The following is a 17117-nucleotide window of genomic DNA, read 5'->3' as shown; positions in this document are numbered from 1 at the left end:
GCTGTGCTCCCTGTAAGAGGCAAGACAAGTCAGGGTGTGTATTTATTTAACCATTCAGTTGTCAGCTATAGAAACAAACATCTCTCAAGCATGTAGAAAATTAATTCCTGTTCTGCATCCTCACAGTTCAGGTGTGAAATCTTGTGGTGACACAACCAGATTGTTTCCTGTCAGTGTGTAGCTATTTAAATGTATTATCCATTTGGCAAATCCACAGTCTTGGGAGGAATAGCTGTTCCTTGTGGGGTGTGTTTTCAGGAAGGAAGATGGTTGTGCTGAAAAGGGAAACATGAAAGTAGGAGAAGCTGAAGTCTTTCAAAATGTCATTTCCCCCCCACCTAATTACTGATGGATAAATGATACTTCTTTATATCAGAAATGCATCTTCTTAGATCACACTCTGAAAGCAGAGAGTTCTAACATGCAAATGTAACACTTCACTATGCTCTATTTAATTTTCCATGAATAACTGTCTGCAGTTCCTGTGACAGGAGGCCTCTACCTCACCTTCTTTCACCAGACTTGGTGCTGGAAGCACCTGCTCTCCAAATTCTTGAGATGAAAGCAAACCAGCTATAGCTGGATTGCTGACAGAGAAGAAACATGATGCATCTTTTTCCCACCAGAATCTTCATGACTCATGTTTTCCTTCTGGACTTCAGCAAATTTTTGTTTTATTTAGTTTGGCTGAACTTATTGAATAAAGTTTTTCTTTAACCATTTGCAGGATGAGCACCACCTAACAAGGTGATGGATGTATTTTGTATTCCCTCCTGTTTTGGGGGAATTGAATTTTTGCCAAGTTTTGCACCATCCCCAGGGTTGTTTTTTTTTCCCTCCGTTATCAAAATTATCTTTTTACTGAGACAAAAACTACCTTCCTACCTGTAATCTGGAGTTATTGCAAGCTGGCATCTCTTGTGATGAATTTTCACTTCCCTGAAACATTGAGGGTTCATCATCCCGAGCGTTCCCACTTCTATTCGAGGTCACAGAATTAAGTTTGGAAAAGACCACCAGGCCCAGTTAACCCATGTCTGCTGTCCCACAGCCCCCAGAGAGGGACAGCTGTGTGAGGGTGGCTCAGTTTTCCCTGTTCCTGCAGGTGCAGCTGGAACATTTCCGTGCCGAGGAGCTGACGACGTGCGCGGCCGTGAGCAGCCCCAGCGTGGTGCCCCTGTATGGGGCTGTCAAGGAGGGTCCCTGGGTCACCATCTTCATGAAGCTCATGGAGGGTGAGCAGGGCACCATGGCAGTGCCCAGTGCACGTTGATCTCCTTTTCTTCCTGCCCAAATATGAATCTGTTAGATCCTCAGTGCATCCAGGGTATTCGTGGTGTGAATTCCCCAGTGGGTTGGGATGGGTGTGTGTAAAACCTGCAGTGGGGGGAATAATTCCCAGTCCTGCCTTATTCCAGTTCAGGGTGTCTCTTTCACACATTTGGGGCTGGTTTGTGCTTCCTGGTGGTTTGCAGGACACCAGTGGGGCGCATTGCCCTGGCTGCCTTGATGATTCCATTGCCTGGTGCTCTTTTTCTGGCCAGAACCATGGAAAACAGGCTGTGAACCATGGGAACCCAGTGGGTTGGGATGGGTGTGTGTAAACCCTGCAGTGGGCTTGCTGTGATTCCCAGTCCTGCCTTATTCCAGTCTCTTTTTCACAGTAAAACACATTTGGGGCTGGTTTGTGCTTCCTGGTGGTTTGCAGGACACCACTGGGGCTCATTGCCCTGGCTGTCTAAGCAAACCTTGATGATTCCATTGCCTGGTGCTCCTTTTCTGGCCAGAACCATGGAAAACAGGCTGTGAAGAGTGAGTGGTGGTCAGTAACACCTAGAAATGCCTCTTCTGATCACAGAGCACTTGCTTTTGCTCCAAAGCAGCACTGTTAAACTGACACTAAGCAAAAAAAAAAAAAAAAAAAAATATAAACAAGGCCTGTTCTGTGAGCAGCAAAAACCCTGGGTAGAAACAGAAGGAACTGAGCCATGTGTGGAAGATAAGTGCTGTCAGACCTGGAAAATCTCATTTTTTCAATGGAAACCACCAGGAATGCTAATGATGACGATGCTGGAGAGAATTTAAACATAAGATAACATGAACTCCCTGGATTCCTTTTTAGGTGGCTCATTAGGGCAGCTCATTAAACAGAGTGGCTGCCTGCCAGAGGACAGAGCCCTCAGCTACCTGGGCCAGGTCTTAGAGGGTCTGGAGTATCTTCATGCTCAAAACATTCTCCATGGAGATGTCAAAGGTAGGAAAGTGTTTGAAGTACCTTGTTCTTGTCATTTCTTAAAAGAGGCAAACTGCTTGGAGATTAAATTGTGGGATTACTTACTTAAGTTATGGGATCTACTTACTAGATTTTCAGATCTATGTTTGAAATTAGAGTTTCCCTTGGTTCTAGACTGCTGGCAATATCATATTTGTCACCTCTTCTTGTCACCCCATGGGTCTGCCAAGGTGCTTGGCACCACCACTGGGCTACAGGAATCTCCAGGGCAGGTACTTGGTAATTTATAAGAGATAATTACTTGCTTAAGGCAGTGACAGGAGAAATAAATCCTTTGGGCTTAGAAAGCTGTAGTTGTGTGTGCTTTTGAGTGTTTTTCCCATCTCCTGATGCAGAGGACACTAATGGAACCCTTCTCTTGGCAGCTGAGAACGTGCTGCTGTCAGCTGATGGGAGCAGGGCCCTCCTGTGTGACTTTGGCCACTCTGCTCACCTGCACCCAGATGGGCTGGGAAAGTGCTTGGTCACAGGTGAGGCTTGGCTGCTGCTTTTCTGAGGAATTGCCCTTCTGACTCATCCTCTCTTATGAACATTTACATGTGGCTGATTTGCAAGCAACTGCTCATGGTGTCTCATTTATTGGTATTACTGTGACAGCCAAAATGACCTGAAATTTGGGAGGTGATGGTCTTTGTCTCCCAGACTAGAAGGGTTTTTGTAAGATTGTCAGCATGCTGCATTCAGTGTTTTGTCCCTGCAAGAAACCACACTGAAACTTTAAAATCCTACTCAAACTTTTTGTATAAACTCACTAAATAGTGAGGAAAAGTTCTGACCTCCCCTAAAGCAAAATTCCTTTTTTTTTTTTTGCCAATTAAACTTAACCATGCTTCTTCATGCAGCTGTTGAAAGAGAAGGGTTTATTTTCTAAAGTCAAGCTCATTTTGCCTCTCAGATTTGCTTGCAAGGGAAGTTTAGTCCCTATTCTGTGTATAAGGGATGGCTCTGAGAGGGAACAGCTGATTTGCAAGCAACTGCTCATGGTGTCTCATTTATTGGTATTACTGTGAGGCCTCCCACTGACAGCCAAAATGACCTGAAATTTGGGAGGTGATGGTCTTCATCTCCCAGGCTAGAAGGGTTTTTGTAAGATTATGTCATTGTGCTGCTTTAAGTGTTTTGTCCCTGCAAGAAACCACACTGAAACTTTAAAATCCTACTCAAACTTTTTGTATAAACTCACTAAATAGTGAGGAAAAGTTCTGACCTCCCCTAAAGCAAAATTCCTTTCTTTTTTTCCAATTAAACTTAACCTTCTTCTTCATGCAGCTGTTGAAAGAGAAGGGTTTATTTTCTAAAGTCAAGCTCATTTTGCCTCTCAGATTTCCTTGCAAGGGAAGTTTAATCCCTATTCTGTGCATAAGGGATGGGTCTGAGAGGGAATAGTTTCTGAGAGCACACAGTGCTGCTTTTTGGGTTAAGGTGGAGCCCTTCCAGTATGGAGAAAAGCTGGGAGAGCTCAGATTGTTCAGCCTGAAGAAGAGAAGGCTCAAAGGAGACCTCAGAGCCTCTTCCAGTGCCTAAAGGAGTTCCCAAAGTGCTGGAGAGGGACTTGGGACAATGGCCTGGAAGGACAGGGCAAGAGGAATGGATTCCCACTGCCAGGGGGAAGAGTCAGATGGGATATTGGGAATTAGGAATCCACAGGGTGCCCAGAGCAGCTGGGGCTGCCCCTGGATCCCTGGCAGTGCCCAAGGCCAGGCTGGATGGGGCTTGGAGCCACCTGAGACAGTGAAAATTGTCCCTGCCATGGCAGGGGTGACACTGAATGAACTTCGAGTCCCTTCCCACCCAAACCACTCCATCCTACAAAGCTGCCACATCTCACTTCAGCTGAAAAGAGAGGGATTCTGCCTCAGGCCCCCTCCCAGTGGCACTGGAGCAGTTCTCTTGCCTGCCTGCTCTGAGTTTCCTCCTGGCTGCTTTAGGGAACTACGTGCCTGGCACAGAGACCCACATGGCCCCCGAGGTGGTGATGGGGAAGCGCTGTGACTCCAAGGTGGACGTGTGGAGCAGCTGCTGCATGATGCTGCACATGCTCAATGGCTGCCACCCCTGGACCCAGTACTACAACCACCCTCTGTGCCTGAAGGTGAGTGACCCAACCTCTGTGCAGGTGAGCTGCCTGAGCTTGTTACTGCTGGCCAGGGAGCATTCACCTCAGGGTGGATGGCTGGCAGCCAGCTGGGCATTGACAGCGTTGGGAAGGATGAAAGTTTGGCAAGGAAGTCTCACAGATGCTTAGCAGAAAGATTTTTAAATGTAGGAATAGAGATGGAAGCGAGTTTTGATGGAGAAGAAAAGAATTGCTGAGCCAGTTTACTGGATACCCTTTGCCTTCTTGGTTATGTTAGTTAGGAGGGGTTTTTATGGCTTAGAACAAAGGATAAACCCACCTCAAACCAGAAGATGTTTTTATCAAGCAGGAAGATAGCACAGGCAAACAAGTAAGTAGAAAAAAGGTCTCAGAATTTTCCACTGCAAGAAAACTGAAAAACAACTTCTGGCTTAAACTGTAATGTACTGACTTTTAGTGATTGGAGAACAGTAACATGAATATGGTAATTACAGTAGCTATGATAGGCTAGAGATAATAATTAAGGTATAGATTAGTTCTACTGTATTAACATGCTCAGCAAGGTATATAATGCATTGTAGCCAAAACCAAAGGGTCTGCAGGCCTGCCTGCAGCTGGAGCTGACAGCTATAGGCACAGCTCTGTCACCCACAACCCTGGACTGCTGGAACCTCTTGGATGGAATAAACTGCATTTTGGATACAATAAACTGCATTTTGTACACAATAAACTGCATTTTGTACACAATAAACTGCATTTTGGATACAATAAACTGCATTTTGGAGAGCTCCTGGAGTCTCTCATTCAGGCTCTTACATGACCTGCCTTGCTCTGGGAGCTGAGCATTCCCAGGCTTGCTCTGCTTGGGTTGTTCTTCCATGCCCTGCTCATGACTTGGGTGTGCCTTTTGAGCCATTCAGCTGTAATAAAATTACCGTTCAGCTCTCACTTAATGCTTTCATTTCAGTTGGAAACGCTGTCGGGGTGGGAAGAACCTTCCTGAAATCAAATTAAGCCTCTCTGGTGTAACCTCTTTCACTTCCTGTTTGTTACACAGATCGCTAAAGAGCCGCCTCCTGTGAGGGAAATTCCACCTTCCTGCAACCCTCTCACTGCTGAGATTATAAAGCTGGGGCTGGAGAAGGAGCCTCTGCACAGGGCATCTGCATCAGAGCTCAAAACCAAAACCAGCGTGGCACTTGAGGAAGGTAGAAATGTCCTGATGTAACTGATGCAGCTGAACCTTTGTGTTCCCACTGGTGCTGCTCCTTTTGGAAGGGCCAGTCTGTTTTATTGGCCAGGATATAATTTTCACAGCATTGATGCATATTTTGGGTTGATGGCTTCTGCCTGCAGCCTGTTTGTCACCCAAATAAATGTTAATTTCCTGTGTGCTGTCACATGCTCTTCTTCCTTCTGTGCTGAAGGAGGGGAGCTCCCTCCAAACACTGTGGGTTTGTTGAGGGCTCCTGTCAGCTGAAGCATGTGTGCAGCACAACTGCAAGCAGGGTTTACTGCATCCCTAGCTGTAACTCATACTTGTGGTTCATTTTTACCCCTGACACATCACTAATTTATTTCAGCTTAATCCTGCTGAGTGGTTCTGTAATACAGCAAGAATTTGTGGAGGTGATCTGGTTTTATCTTATGAAGAAGCTGGGCATTTTACAGCAAATACACTTCAAAAATTCTTACAGAAAAGGAAAACTTTTACCTCTTTTATTGCTTTATTTGATAATGTTTGTACCCTTGTTTTTAGTGCTTTATTTGATAATGTTTGTGGGTTTGTTTTTTTTTTGCAGTGGGAGGTGTGAGAAGCCCCTGGAAAGGTGAATACAGAGAGCCCAGACATTTATCTTTGAACAAAGAAAACAGTGCACAAACATCCCTGTCCCCCACAGTGAGCCCAGTTTCTGAGATTGCTTCTGACCCAAAACTGTCAGTCAAAGTTTCCTGTGGCAGCTCAGTCCTCCCACCTCCATCTCTGGAGCAAACAGAGGAGGCTGAGGGACCCCACTGGAATGAGGACAAGGAGATACCTGAGAGCTGTGATCCCCCACCCCTCTCCTCAACTCCTCTGCCCCTGAAGAGCTGCAGCCACGTGGAAAGAGCCACAAACATTTCAGAGCAAGAACTTCAGCAGCTGGAAATTGGTGAGCACTGGGCTGGGGGAGGAATTCAGCTCTTTTTGCTTGAGAGCCGGATAAAAATACAGCTGCTTTCTCTTGGCTTGTTGACAGTTATTTTTGGGTTTTCAGCTTGGATGTCATTTTGCTCATAGTTCCTTTCTCGTTACACAAATTGCTCAACGTTCCTTCAAGCTACCAAAACTAATAGTTCTGAACCAATTAAATGTGCCACAAAGGGAGTGAACAGAATTTCCTTCCTCCTGAACAGGGGGGAACCTTCTGAGAGAGGTGCAGGGACCTCTTGGAAAGCAGCCTGTTTCAGACTTGTGCTTGTTTACACTGTGTAAACAGTGTCAGAATTCCAACTTCAGCTGCAATTTTGGGTTCAAACTTTCTTTTTTGTTGTTGTTAATTGAGGTAAGCCAGGATAAAAATAAAGAAATAGCAGATGTCAAGCAAAACAGTGCAGTTAAAACCAGCCTGCAACTGTTTAGTTCTGGGCATTGGAAAACCTACAGCCATCAGCCAAAGAATTTGGTTAGAACAGCAATCCAGAGTTTGAAAACCAGCAGTGAACCTAGTGTGGAAATCAGTGACTTGTCCACCTCCATTTCCCTAATATAACTGTACATTTTGCTTTTTTTTCTCCCATATTTTTTAGTCTTTTTAAATTAATTGAAAGAAATTAGGAAGAGAGTGATTTGAATTGTAACTGTGTCAGAAACCTGAGGAATTTTAGGGGTTGCTGATGGGCAGCTTCTTTCTCAAATGGCTTTGGGCCTCAGCAGCATTGTAAGAGCTGGTTATGTATGGGATATCTGGATTTTATCAGGAATATTTGCAGTATTTGTAAGTACTTGTATCCAGATAAGGGAGTACAAACCTCCAGATACTTGTGAGAGCTGAGTACATGAGTTTGGCTTTTCCCTGATAATGTGGATAGATCTAAAGTGGCATCTCACAGGAGACATAAAGGCAAGAACTGGTGATTTTGGGGTGTTATTTTGCATGTTGTTGCACAATCCATCCCCTCTTGGCTCAGTTTCCCTGTTTCACAGTGGCCTCTGCATGTGTGTGGGGCTCTCTTGGCACCAGTATGAATATTCATTAAATATTGCTGAAAAAGCTTTGGGTATTAATTGCAGAGCTGTGATTAGAGCAGGGAGGCATGGAGGGAAACACTGGAAATGTCTCCCTGAAACACTGGAAATGTCTCCCTTCTCTTCCTTTTGCTGCAGAACTCTTTCTGAACAGCCTTTCCCAGCCTTACTCTCTGGAAGAGCAGGAGCAAATGCTTTCCTGCCTCAGCATTGACAGCCCCTTTGTGTCAGATGCCAGTGAGAAGGTGAGTGGGGACAGCTGGGGGTGGCTGCCTGGCCTCCTTGGCAAAACTGGGACCTGTGACCAATGAAAATCTGGAATTTCTCATCTTTGCTGCTGCTTTTTGACACTCACTTTGCTGGGAAGAAAGTTTTGCTCGTGCCCAGTGGGGTGTTGAGGGTTGTAGCTGTGCTTTGGTTCCCTGTCCAGCATGGATCCTGTCCTCCAGAGGTTCTCCTGTGCTGAATCCTCACCAGAAGCTTCAAGAGTGTGGATACAGAGAATCTCAGCAGCCTCAACCCTGTCTGTGCAGGAGAGGGAACTGGGGAAGCAGTGATGGAAGCAGGAGCTGCACCCAGCAGCTGTGCAGGGTCTCCATCCTGGCCATGGTTTAGGGAAAGGCCAGGAGGGTAAGACAGGAAAACAGACCCAAATCTTGGATATTCATTCCCAGATCTATTCTCCATGAACTTCTTTTAACCCATTGATAATAATGAATACATAGTCCTGGTTATTTACCAATTTCAATTAGATTGGTTTGCTCTCTCTGGTGTTCCTAAGGTGGGGAAATACCAGTGAAGAATACTGAACAGGCCTTGTTGGACCAGGGAAGGACAAAAGCCCTTCAACCACAGTTTTCAAAGACATTCAGTCCCCAATTTGTGCAGGAGCCAGTTCTGATTGGGAGCAGCTTTGTGTCCTATTTCTGTCTCTCTTCTCAGTGTTCCAGTGCTTTTTGAGGAGGACTGAGGGAGTTGTGCACAGCTCAGCTGTTGGCACACACAGTGTGCAGTGTGGGATCTGACTCTGCTTGGTTTTTCCCTCTAACACCTACACCATACCTGTAACTTGGTTTTGACTGGTTCTGACCTCTGTGCTGGTGTCAGATTGACTGGGACAATGCAACAGTGCAGCAGCATAGGGCCTCTGATTGGTTTTGTGCAGTGAATTGTTTTTCCTGGGTGTTTCTAATGTCAGTAAGTGACAAATATTTTAACTGATTCTTAATTCTCCTTCCAGTCAGTACAACCCCTCTTTTCTCACTCAGCTTTTCAGCTCATTATTGATTTAACTATTGGGAATATCTGATAATATCTATAATATCTGTTGCACTGCAATCCCAGATGGCACATAAATGTTGACTAATCCCTGTGGATTTCCACCTTTTTCCTCCTGACCTTATTTTAATGCTCATCTCCTGCCAGCTCATTTTCTTTCAGAACCTTAAACAAACTTATGCTTATTCCTGCAGAACTCCATGAAGGCTTCTCAGAGCTTGAGGGACACCATGAGCTCTGGGATCCATTCCTGGAACAGCCAGGCAGAGGGGCAGAGCTGCAGCTGGAACAACCTGCTGAGCCGCAGCCGGCACACGGACACCCCCAGCTGCTTCAACGGTGGGTCTGCTTCCCTCAGCAGGGAGAAATGGCCAGAAATCACTTCCTCACTACCTGGACAAGCTGGAGATGGAGTTTTTAAACTCATTTTGTCCTTCTGTTGCTGTGGCAGCACAGATCCACCTAAAGATGGGTGTGAGGAGACTCAGTCTGGCCCAGTCACAGATGGATGTGACAGCGTTCACAGGGGTCTGAGGATGAGGGAAGAGATGAGGATCTGACTCCGTGTTTCAGAAGGCTAAAATTTATAATTTTATTATATATATTATATTAAAACTATACTAAAATAATAGAAGAAAGGATTTCATCAGAAGGCTGGCTAAGAATAGAAAAGGAAAGAATGATAACAGCTTGTGTCTCTGACAGAGTCCAAGCCAGCTGACTGTGATTGGCCATTAATTAGAAACAACCACATGAGACCAATCCCAGATGCACCTGTTGCATTCCACAGCAGCAGATAACCATTGTTTGCATTGTGTCCCTGAGGCCTCCCAGCTTCTCAGGAGAAAAAATCCTAAGGAAAGGATTTTTCATAAAAGATATCTGTGCCAGATGGGTCTGTGCAGTAAAATCCAGGGAAGTTTCTGAGCACACACAGAGCCTGTGTGCCCTGGTTCATGCAGCCTCCATGTGCAAGGAATGTTTTATAACCACAAACATCCACCCAGAATTTTGAGGGCATATTGTGCAAATTAATCCATCCCTTCAGCTGCTTTCTTGCTAAATGCAGCTCTGCTCTGTGAGTCATTGCTGTCTGCAGCAAGCTCCATGCTCAGCAAAAGACCTACATAAATGAAATACTTAATGATAAAAATGAGCTTTTCCCCATGTGTGTGCCTTGTCAGTCAGCTTTGCTGTGGGCTGTGAGGTCCTTGTGGCTCAGAAGAACTCAAAGAACCTCTTGTGCATTCCAGGAGTGAAAATCCAGATCCAGTTGCTAACTGGAGAAAATTTGCACATCAGAGATTTCCACAGGACAAAGGTGGGAGACATTGCCACGGGGATCAGCAGCCAGGTGAGACACAGACTGCAGCTCAGTGCATCATTTGAGGAATGATTTCTTCCCTCATAACCCCTGAATGCCAGAGAGACCCAGGAGTGGTTCAGGGATCCTTAGGACAGCTGTAGAAGCACAATCTCAGTGCTGCTGTTGTGAGTGTGGTACCAGAGAATGTTTTCTGAATCACAGAATCATTAAGGTTGGAAAAGACCTCAAAGATCATCAAGTCCAACCTTTGACCAAATCCCACCAGGCCCACTAAACCATATTTCCAAGTGCCACATCCACTCATTTTCTGAACCTTTTCAGGGATGGTGATTCCACCACTGCCCTGGGCAGCCTGTTCCAATGCTTATCCACTCTTGCAGTGAAGAAATTTTCCCTAATATCCAGCCTAAACCTGGTACCAAACCTGAATTGTTAGCCAGTGCCAGTTGTCAGAGTGAGCACAGAGATCTTAGAATATAGATATTCTGTGCTGCAGCTTAAAAAAATCCTTCTCCTCCATTATAAACTCTTTCCCCTCTCCTTGAAAAATCATATATAGATTTTTTCATCATGAGCAGTAGCATCAGCTCAGGGAGATGAGCTCTGTTTGGCTGGGGTGCTTCCAGCTTGTTCTGTTGGAGATGTTGGCACACTCCTGTGAACCTCACTGTGGGCTGCTTTGGCTGTTCCTGAAAGAAACTCTGGAGAGTCTGTGGGACTGTGACTCATCTCAGTGTAAAATGGGATCTGAAAGATCTCACTGTAAAATGGGATCATCTCTAAAAGATGTTGCACCAGTCCAGAAAATGTTCCAGTGGTGCTGGTTCTCTCTAGACTCTGTTCTTATGAACATCACAAGGCAAAACACCTGCAGAGGAGCTCAGGTGCCCAAACAGGGGCAGCTCAGGACCCCCCAGCCATGGCCCAGAGCTCAGGGAGGTACTTTGGTGTGGGACTACCAGTCACTGTTTTTTATGGGTCTGGATTGAAGGCACTTGAAACAGTAATTCATGTTTGAATTCAGGTGTTTATTATTTCTTATCAGTAAAACAGTCTCACTGCTGTGAGTTCTGCAGCAAGGCACAAAATGGCCAACAATCTCTTGTTACAAGGTCTTTTAAGACTAAACTATCCAATTAAGGACTGACACCTAGATTATTTCCCTTTTTAACCCAATAACTGATCCCAATGTGGGCTTTTCTGCCCAATTACAAAATGCCACCCAAACCCATGAAGAAGGAGCATGAAGAAGAAACCCAGGATGACACCCTGTGCTCTCCATCTTGCTTCCATCCACTACACACTAAAAATCCCAAAATCTCAATTTCTCACCAAGTGCTACACCTACACTGCTCTCTATAATCCATTTCACACTTTTGTGGATTCCAGTCTATCTTGAAGTCTGGGAAACTTTCTCCTTGAATGAGGGTCAAAGTCAGTGCTGCCCTGGTGTGGTGGTGTTCACAGGGGTCTGAGGATGAGGAAGAGATGAGGATCTGACTCTGTGTTTCAGAAAGCTTGATTTATTATTTTATTATATATATTCTATTAAAACTATACTAAAAGAATAGAAGAAAGGATTTCATCAGAAGGCTGGCTAAGAATAGAAAAGGAATGATAACAAAGGTTTGTGACTGACTGAGACAGTCTGGGCAGCTGGGCTGTGATTGGCCATTAATTAGAAACAACCACATGAGACCAATCCCAGATGCACCTGTTGCATTCCACAGCAGCAGATAACCATTGTTCACATTTTGTTCCTGAGGCCTCCCAGCTTCTCAGGAGAAAAAATCCCAAGGAAAGGATTTTTCATAAAAGATGTCTTTGACACCCTGGGGGCAGGACACCCCAGAGCAGACAGAGAAATATTCCCAGTGCCCTGGGTTTCCTCACTTTGGCAGCAGGGTGGGCACTGCCCAGTGCAGTTGTGAGATGTTTCCTTATGAGAGGAGCTCAGGATGTTCCTGCCAAGCACGAGCCCCTCCCTGAGAGCTGCTCCTGCCTTGGGAAAAGCTGGGTGTGATGGAGGGGTGTAGGAGCATCGGGTGTAGGACGGTTGGGACGGACAGAGATGAGAGATCTCTGCAGCCAGGTCGAGGAATTTGGGGTTTATTGCAAAGGGCCTGGGTGCAGGGCCCTGCTGGGAGCTGCCAAACACAGCTCAGAGCAGGCTGAGAGGAGAGAGGGGGAGAGAGGATGAGAGGCTAAGAGAGTAAAAGGCAAGAGCTAAGAGACAAGAGGTAAGAGTAAGAGCTAAGAGCCTACAAAAGTAAGTAAGTGAGCAAGGTTCCCGTTCCCATACAATAAATCATCTTCTGTGCTGAATATTCTGATTCTCACTAACCAATCCAGTACAAGATACAAATCCTATAGCATTTCCATACAGCCTATAAGAATCATTACATTACCACACTGTGTTACATTTTAAACCCTAAAAACTCCTCTTTGGGCCCCTTCTGCCAAGCTGTAGGGTCTGCTCGGACTCTTACACATGCCTGCTTGCAGAGGGTGTTGTTCCATCAAAAGGGGATCACCTTCAGCTGGCCACACCATTGTTTTCCAGTTGTTCAGTAACTGAGGGATCTCAAAGCTTGCTTTCATTTCAATCTCGCTTATAGTTCCCATATTCTCACAATCTTTTGCCAGACAATCATATTTGTAAGGCTTTCCTGTGCCATCTTCCCCAACAGAGGGGTGTGACGGAGGGGACTGGAAGTGGCACTGAGCTCTGTGTGTTCTGCTCCCCAGATCCCCGTGCCTGCCTTCAGCCTGGTGACCAAGGAGGGGCAGCCTGTGCACTACAACATGGAGGTGCCTGACTCTGGCATCGAGCTGCAGTGCACCCTGGCCCCCGACTGCAGCGTGGGCTGGGCCTGGCGCGTCAAGCACGGCCAGCTGGAGAACAGGCCCTGAGGCCCTGCCTGCTCTGGAGCTTTGCACCTTGTGAAAGGAGGGATTGCAGAAGCTTCTGACCTCCCCTGCCGTGGAGCACCAAGTGCAGTGGCTGCTGGTTGTGCTGCAGCAGGATCACAGCTCGCTGCCCTCGCTGCTGTTGGCTGCTCTGATCCACTTCCAAGACGTGTCCTGAGCTTAGACATTCCCCAGGACAGTGGGAATTCCTTGTTTGGGGTGTGTTAGAGCTTGAGAATGGTAGGTGGAAATTCCTCACTTCTCAGAGGAAGGAGGTTGTGCTGTTCAGGAGAGCAGGGCCGTGAGAACTCTGCTCCTGCTCCAAGGTGAGGTCTGTCGTGGCTGGGCTTGCCCAGAGGAGGAGCTTGGGTGCCCTCAGTGTTGTGCCAAGGGGAGCTGGCTGACTTCCTTCCAGCTGGAGGAAAAACCATTTCTGTAGGCTCTGGGGAGCATCATCTCCACCTCAAGCCTTTAGCAAGGGGAGGATCCACAGCAGTCACTGGCTGGCTCTTGGTTTCACCTCCCACCCTTCCCCGCAGTTGCTTTGTTCTTGAATGAGAAAAGAACTTTGTTCCCAGAAAGAGCTTTGCTTGCAGCTCCCACCTGCAGGGCTCAGAGGAGCTGCTGCTCTCTCTGGTGTCCCTGGCAGGCAGGGCAGGAGAAGGGTACAGAATTCCATGGAGGGGTTGTTCCTCCATCCTGTTCCTACCTCTGAGGTGGGACTTGAGGTGTGCTGTCCCATCCTTGGAGGAATAAGGGACATCAGCTCTGTCAGCTGTGACAGGGATGAATTTTATTGCAGAGTTTATAAAAATCTCCCTCCCAGCTCCCAGTCCAGCCCAGTGCCCCAGTTCTGTGAGCTCAGCCTGCCCTCACAATGCTTCCCACTCCTCACTTCAGACTGGGTTCACTGAGTGGGATGGGCAGCTGGGCCTGCAATGCCTTAAGCTTTAAACTGTTTTTTTTTACTGATTTCTGAATGTTTGGGACACACTGAAACCTCACAGGTTAATTCAGGTGGGTGGGTGTTGTTCACCCTTCTCCACCCCAGAACAGATCCCAGGGGAGGTGTGAGCTCCCAGTGTGCTTGCTCAGGGCTGTGCTTGTTCCAGGCCTGGCACACCTGGAAATCACAGTCCCTCCTTCTGGCTGTGCCTCTCCCAGAGCTCTGAGGCTGCATCTGAGCAGGGGCTCTGCATCCAGCAGCTCCCAAATCCAAGGTGGGCTCTGCCAGGTCCATGCTGCTCTGGGAGACACCATGGGGCAGCAAAGTGTTCCCAAGGGAAGTTCACTCAGAAAATAGCTGGGAAAAGCAGAACTCTGGGTCTCCCTTTTTGAGGAGCAGCACTCCTTAAACAATGGATGCTCTTTCCCTTTGGTCTCCCAGAGCATGGGCTGGTTTTGCTCCACCAGACAGTGACATCCCTGATCAGAAATCTCAAGTTTTTAATAGGAAAGTGGAACTCATGAAGAAAAATGAAACCTGTCACCACTTTGGGTATCGTTTTTATAGCACTTTTTGTTCTAAAGCACTTAATACGTTGTCCAAAATAGGCACCTAATTATATCTACTATGCCACATTCAGAGTCTTTTCAGTAAATAATTAACACATTATGCACATATCTTCCAGGAGGAAGTGGGGAAGGGGGAGGTTGGCTCCATTTCTTTTTTCAGATGCCATAAATTACTGAGAGTTTAAGCTCTGGAGCAGGAGGGATCAAAGTGCCTCTTCCAGGACTCCCAAGCACAGGCTCAGTGGATCCCTGGCTCCTTTCCTCAGCTTCCTCCAAGGGGACAGGAGGAAAACCTGGCTGTTTTTGTGAGTGTGTGGTGGTGTGTCAATCCCAAAGCACGGTGGGTTCCATCCCAAAGGCTGCACCTTGTGCCTCTGTCACCTGCAGGGTGCTCCCATGTCCTGGTGTCCAGTTCCATGCCTGGGCATTGGGAGTGAGCCCTGGAGCAGCAGGGAGGGAGCAGCAGGACTGCCCGCAGGACTCCTGGGCTCTGCATCTGCAGCATTAACTGAACTCAGCCATCTGCACAGGGCAGGGAGCCCTCCTGGGCCTGGGATGTCCTCACAGGGCCCATGGAGATGTCTGTGTTCCCCTGGTTCATGGAGATCTCCTGGTCCATGGAGGTGTCTGTGTTTCCAGGTCCATGCAGATGTCCGTGTTCCCCAGGCCCATGGAGATCTCCTGGTCCATGGAGATACCTGTATTCCCAGGCCCATGGAGGTGTCTGTGTTTCCAGGTCCATGCAGATGTCTGTGTTCCCAGGCCCATAGAGATCTCCTGGTCCATGGAGATGTCTGTGTTCCCAAGCCCATGGTGCTCTCCTGGCCCATGGAGATGTCCATGTTCCCAGGTCCATGGAGATCTCCTGGTCCATGGAGATGTTTGTGTTCCCAGGTCTGTGGACATGTTCATGTTCCCCAGGCCCATGGAGATGTCTGTGTTCCCAGGTCCATGGAGATGTCCATGTTCCCAGGTCCATGGAGATATCTGTGTTCCCCTGGCCCATGGACATGTTCATGTTCCCCAGGCCCATGGACATGTCTGTGTTTCCAGGTTCATAGAGATGTCTGTGTTCCCAGGCCCATGGAGATCTCTTGGCCCATGGAGATGTTTGTGTTCCCAGATCCATGGACATGTTCATGTTCCCCAGGCCCATGGAGATCTCCTGGTCCATGGAGATGTCCATGTTCCCAGGTCCATGGAGATATCTGTGTTCACCTGGCCCATGGACATGTTCATGTTCCCCAGGCCTATGGACATGTCTGTGTTCCCAGGCCCATGGAGGTCTCTTGGCCCATGGAGATCTCCTGGTCCATGAGGATGTCTGTGTTCCCCTGGTTCATGGACATCTCCTGGCCCATGGAGATCCCCAGGTCCATGGAGATGTTCCCAGGCCAATGGAGATCTCCTGGTCCATGGAGATGGCTATGTTGCCCTGGTTTATGGAGGTGTCTGTGTTCCCAGGTCCATGGAGATCCCCAGGCCTGTGGAGATGTCCATGTTCCCAGGCCCATGGAGATGTCTGTGTTCCCATGGAGATCTCCAGGTCCATGGAGATGTCCATGTTCCCCAGTCCCCTCATAGCAGCATTAGCCAGGATTCCCCCTGTTTGCTTGTCCCAAGCCTCCAGCCCTGTTTTCTGCCACCACAAGTGCCCAGTGAGGCTGCAGGCTCCCAGCTGGCTGTGTCCCTGCTCTCAGGGTGGCGTGTGCTGTCACATCCCTGCCTGGGGACACAAACCACCGGTGCCTTCCCCGTCCCTGAGCTCCTCTGGGCTGATCTCCAGGCTGTGCTGAGCTGCCCCTGGCTCTCTCCTGCTGCCAGGACAGTTTCCCGTTCCCTTGCCTCGTCACTTTGCTGTGACAGGCACAAACAAGCTGGCCTCCAGATGAAGGCAACACTGACAGCAGAAAGTCGGCAAAGATTTGCATTATCCTTGTTCTGTCAGGTTTCATAACGAGTGTTTAGGACAGAACCCCAGCTCAGGGTGGGGAGGACAAGTAGGAGTGATAAACACAGATGGCTCTTGTTGTGCAGCTCCTTCTGGAAGTCTGGAAAAATCGCTGCTGGTGAGCTGAGGATCTCCTCATTGAGATGGGCACTGGGGGAAGGTGCTGGAATGAGGAGCTTGTATGGAATGAATGACACTTTATAAAACTGTGATTTCATGAAGTTAACGTTTTTGACCTGCATTTTCACAGGGAAAAAAAAATAAAGCTAAAAAAAAAAAAAAGAGAAGATTTTGTTTGTTGTCGTTGCTGGTGGTTTCATGTGTTGTCCCAGAGAACAAGATGGTGATGCTGAATGAGACATTTCCAGGAAGAGGAGCTTGGTCTGAATGAACTCTGCTGTATAACTTGGGTTTGGGGGATTCAGGAGAAGTCAGGGAGGAGGCTTGGGCACTGCCCAGGGAATGGTGCCAGCCCTGAGGCTGCCAGAGCTTCAGGAGGGTTTGGACAGCACTGCCAGGGATGCCCAGGGTGGGATT

The 17117-nt window shown here is 47.5% G+C and overlaps 1 protein-coding gene across 6 annotated transcripts in view; it reads left to right on the top strand.

The window, feature by feature from the left end:
- MAP3K14 (mitogen-activated protein kinase kinase kinase 14) overlaps window positions 1-16828 on the top strand; it is a 33174-nt gene extending 16346 nt beyond the window's left edge. Inside the window, exons 7-18 of one of the 6 annotated variants that reach the window (XM_058041650.1) lie at window positions 1106-1235; window positions 2123-2254; window positions 2659-2763; window positions 4222-4385; window positions 5428-5578; window positions 6173-6523; window positions 7738-7844; window positions 9072-9216; window positions 10131-10231; window positions 12953-15365; window positions 15480-15523; window positions 15577-16828. In XM_058041650.1, coding sequence (XP_057897633.1) covers window positions 1106-1235; window positions 2123-2254; window positions 2659-2763; window positions 4222-4385; window positions 5428-5578; window positions 6173-6523; window positions 7738-7844; window positions 9072-9216; window positions 10131-10231; window positions 12953-13117 — 1551 coding nt within the window. In that variant the 3' untranslated portion in view covers window positions 13118-15365; window positions 15480-15523; window positions 15577-16828. The other 5 variants (XM_058041649.1, XM_058041651.1, XM_058041648.1 and 2 more) reach the window with 5 other exon arrangements.
- The last annotated feature ends 289 nt before the right edge of the window (window positions 16829-17117 follow it).

Source organism: Melospiza georgiana, chromosome 28 (assembly GCF_028018845.1).
Source record: "Melospiza georgiana isolate bMelGeo1 chromosome 28, bMelGeo1.pri, whole genome shotgun sequence".
NCBI classification, from domain to species: domain Eukaryota; kingdom Metazoa; phylum Chordata; class Aves; order Passeriformes; family Passerellidae; genus Melospiza; species Melospiza georgiana.
The sequence above is the reverse complement of the archived record's forward strand: the minus strand, read 5'-3'. Positions and strand labels throughout refer to the sequence as shown.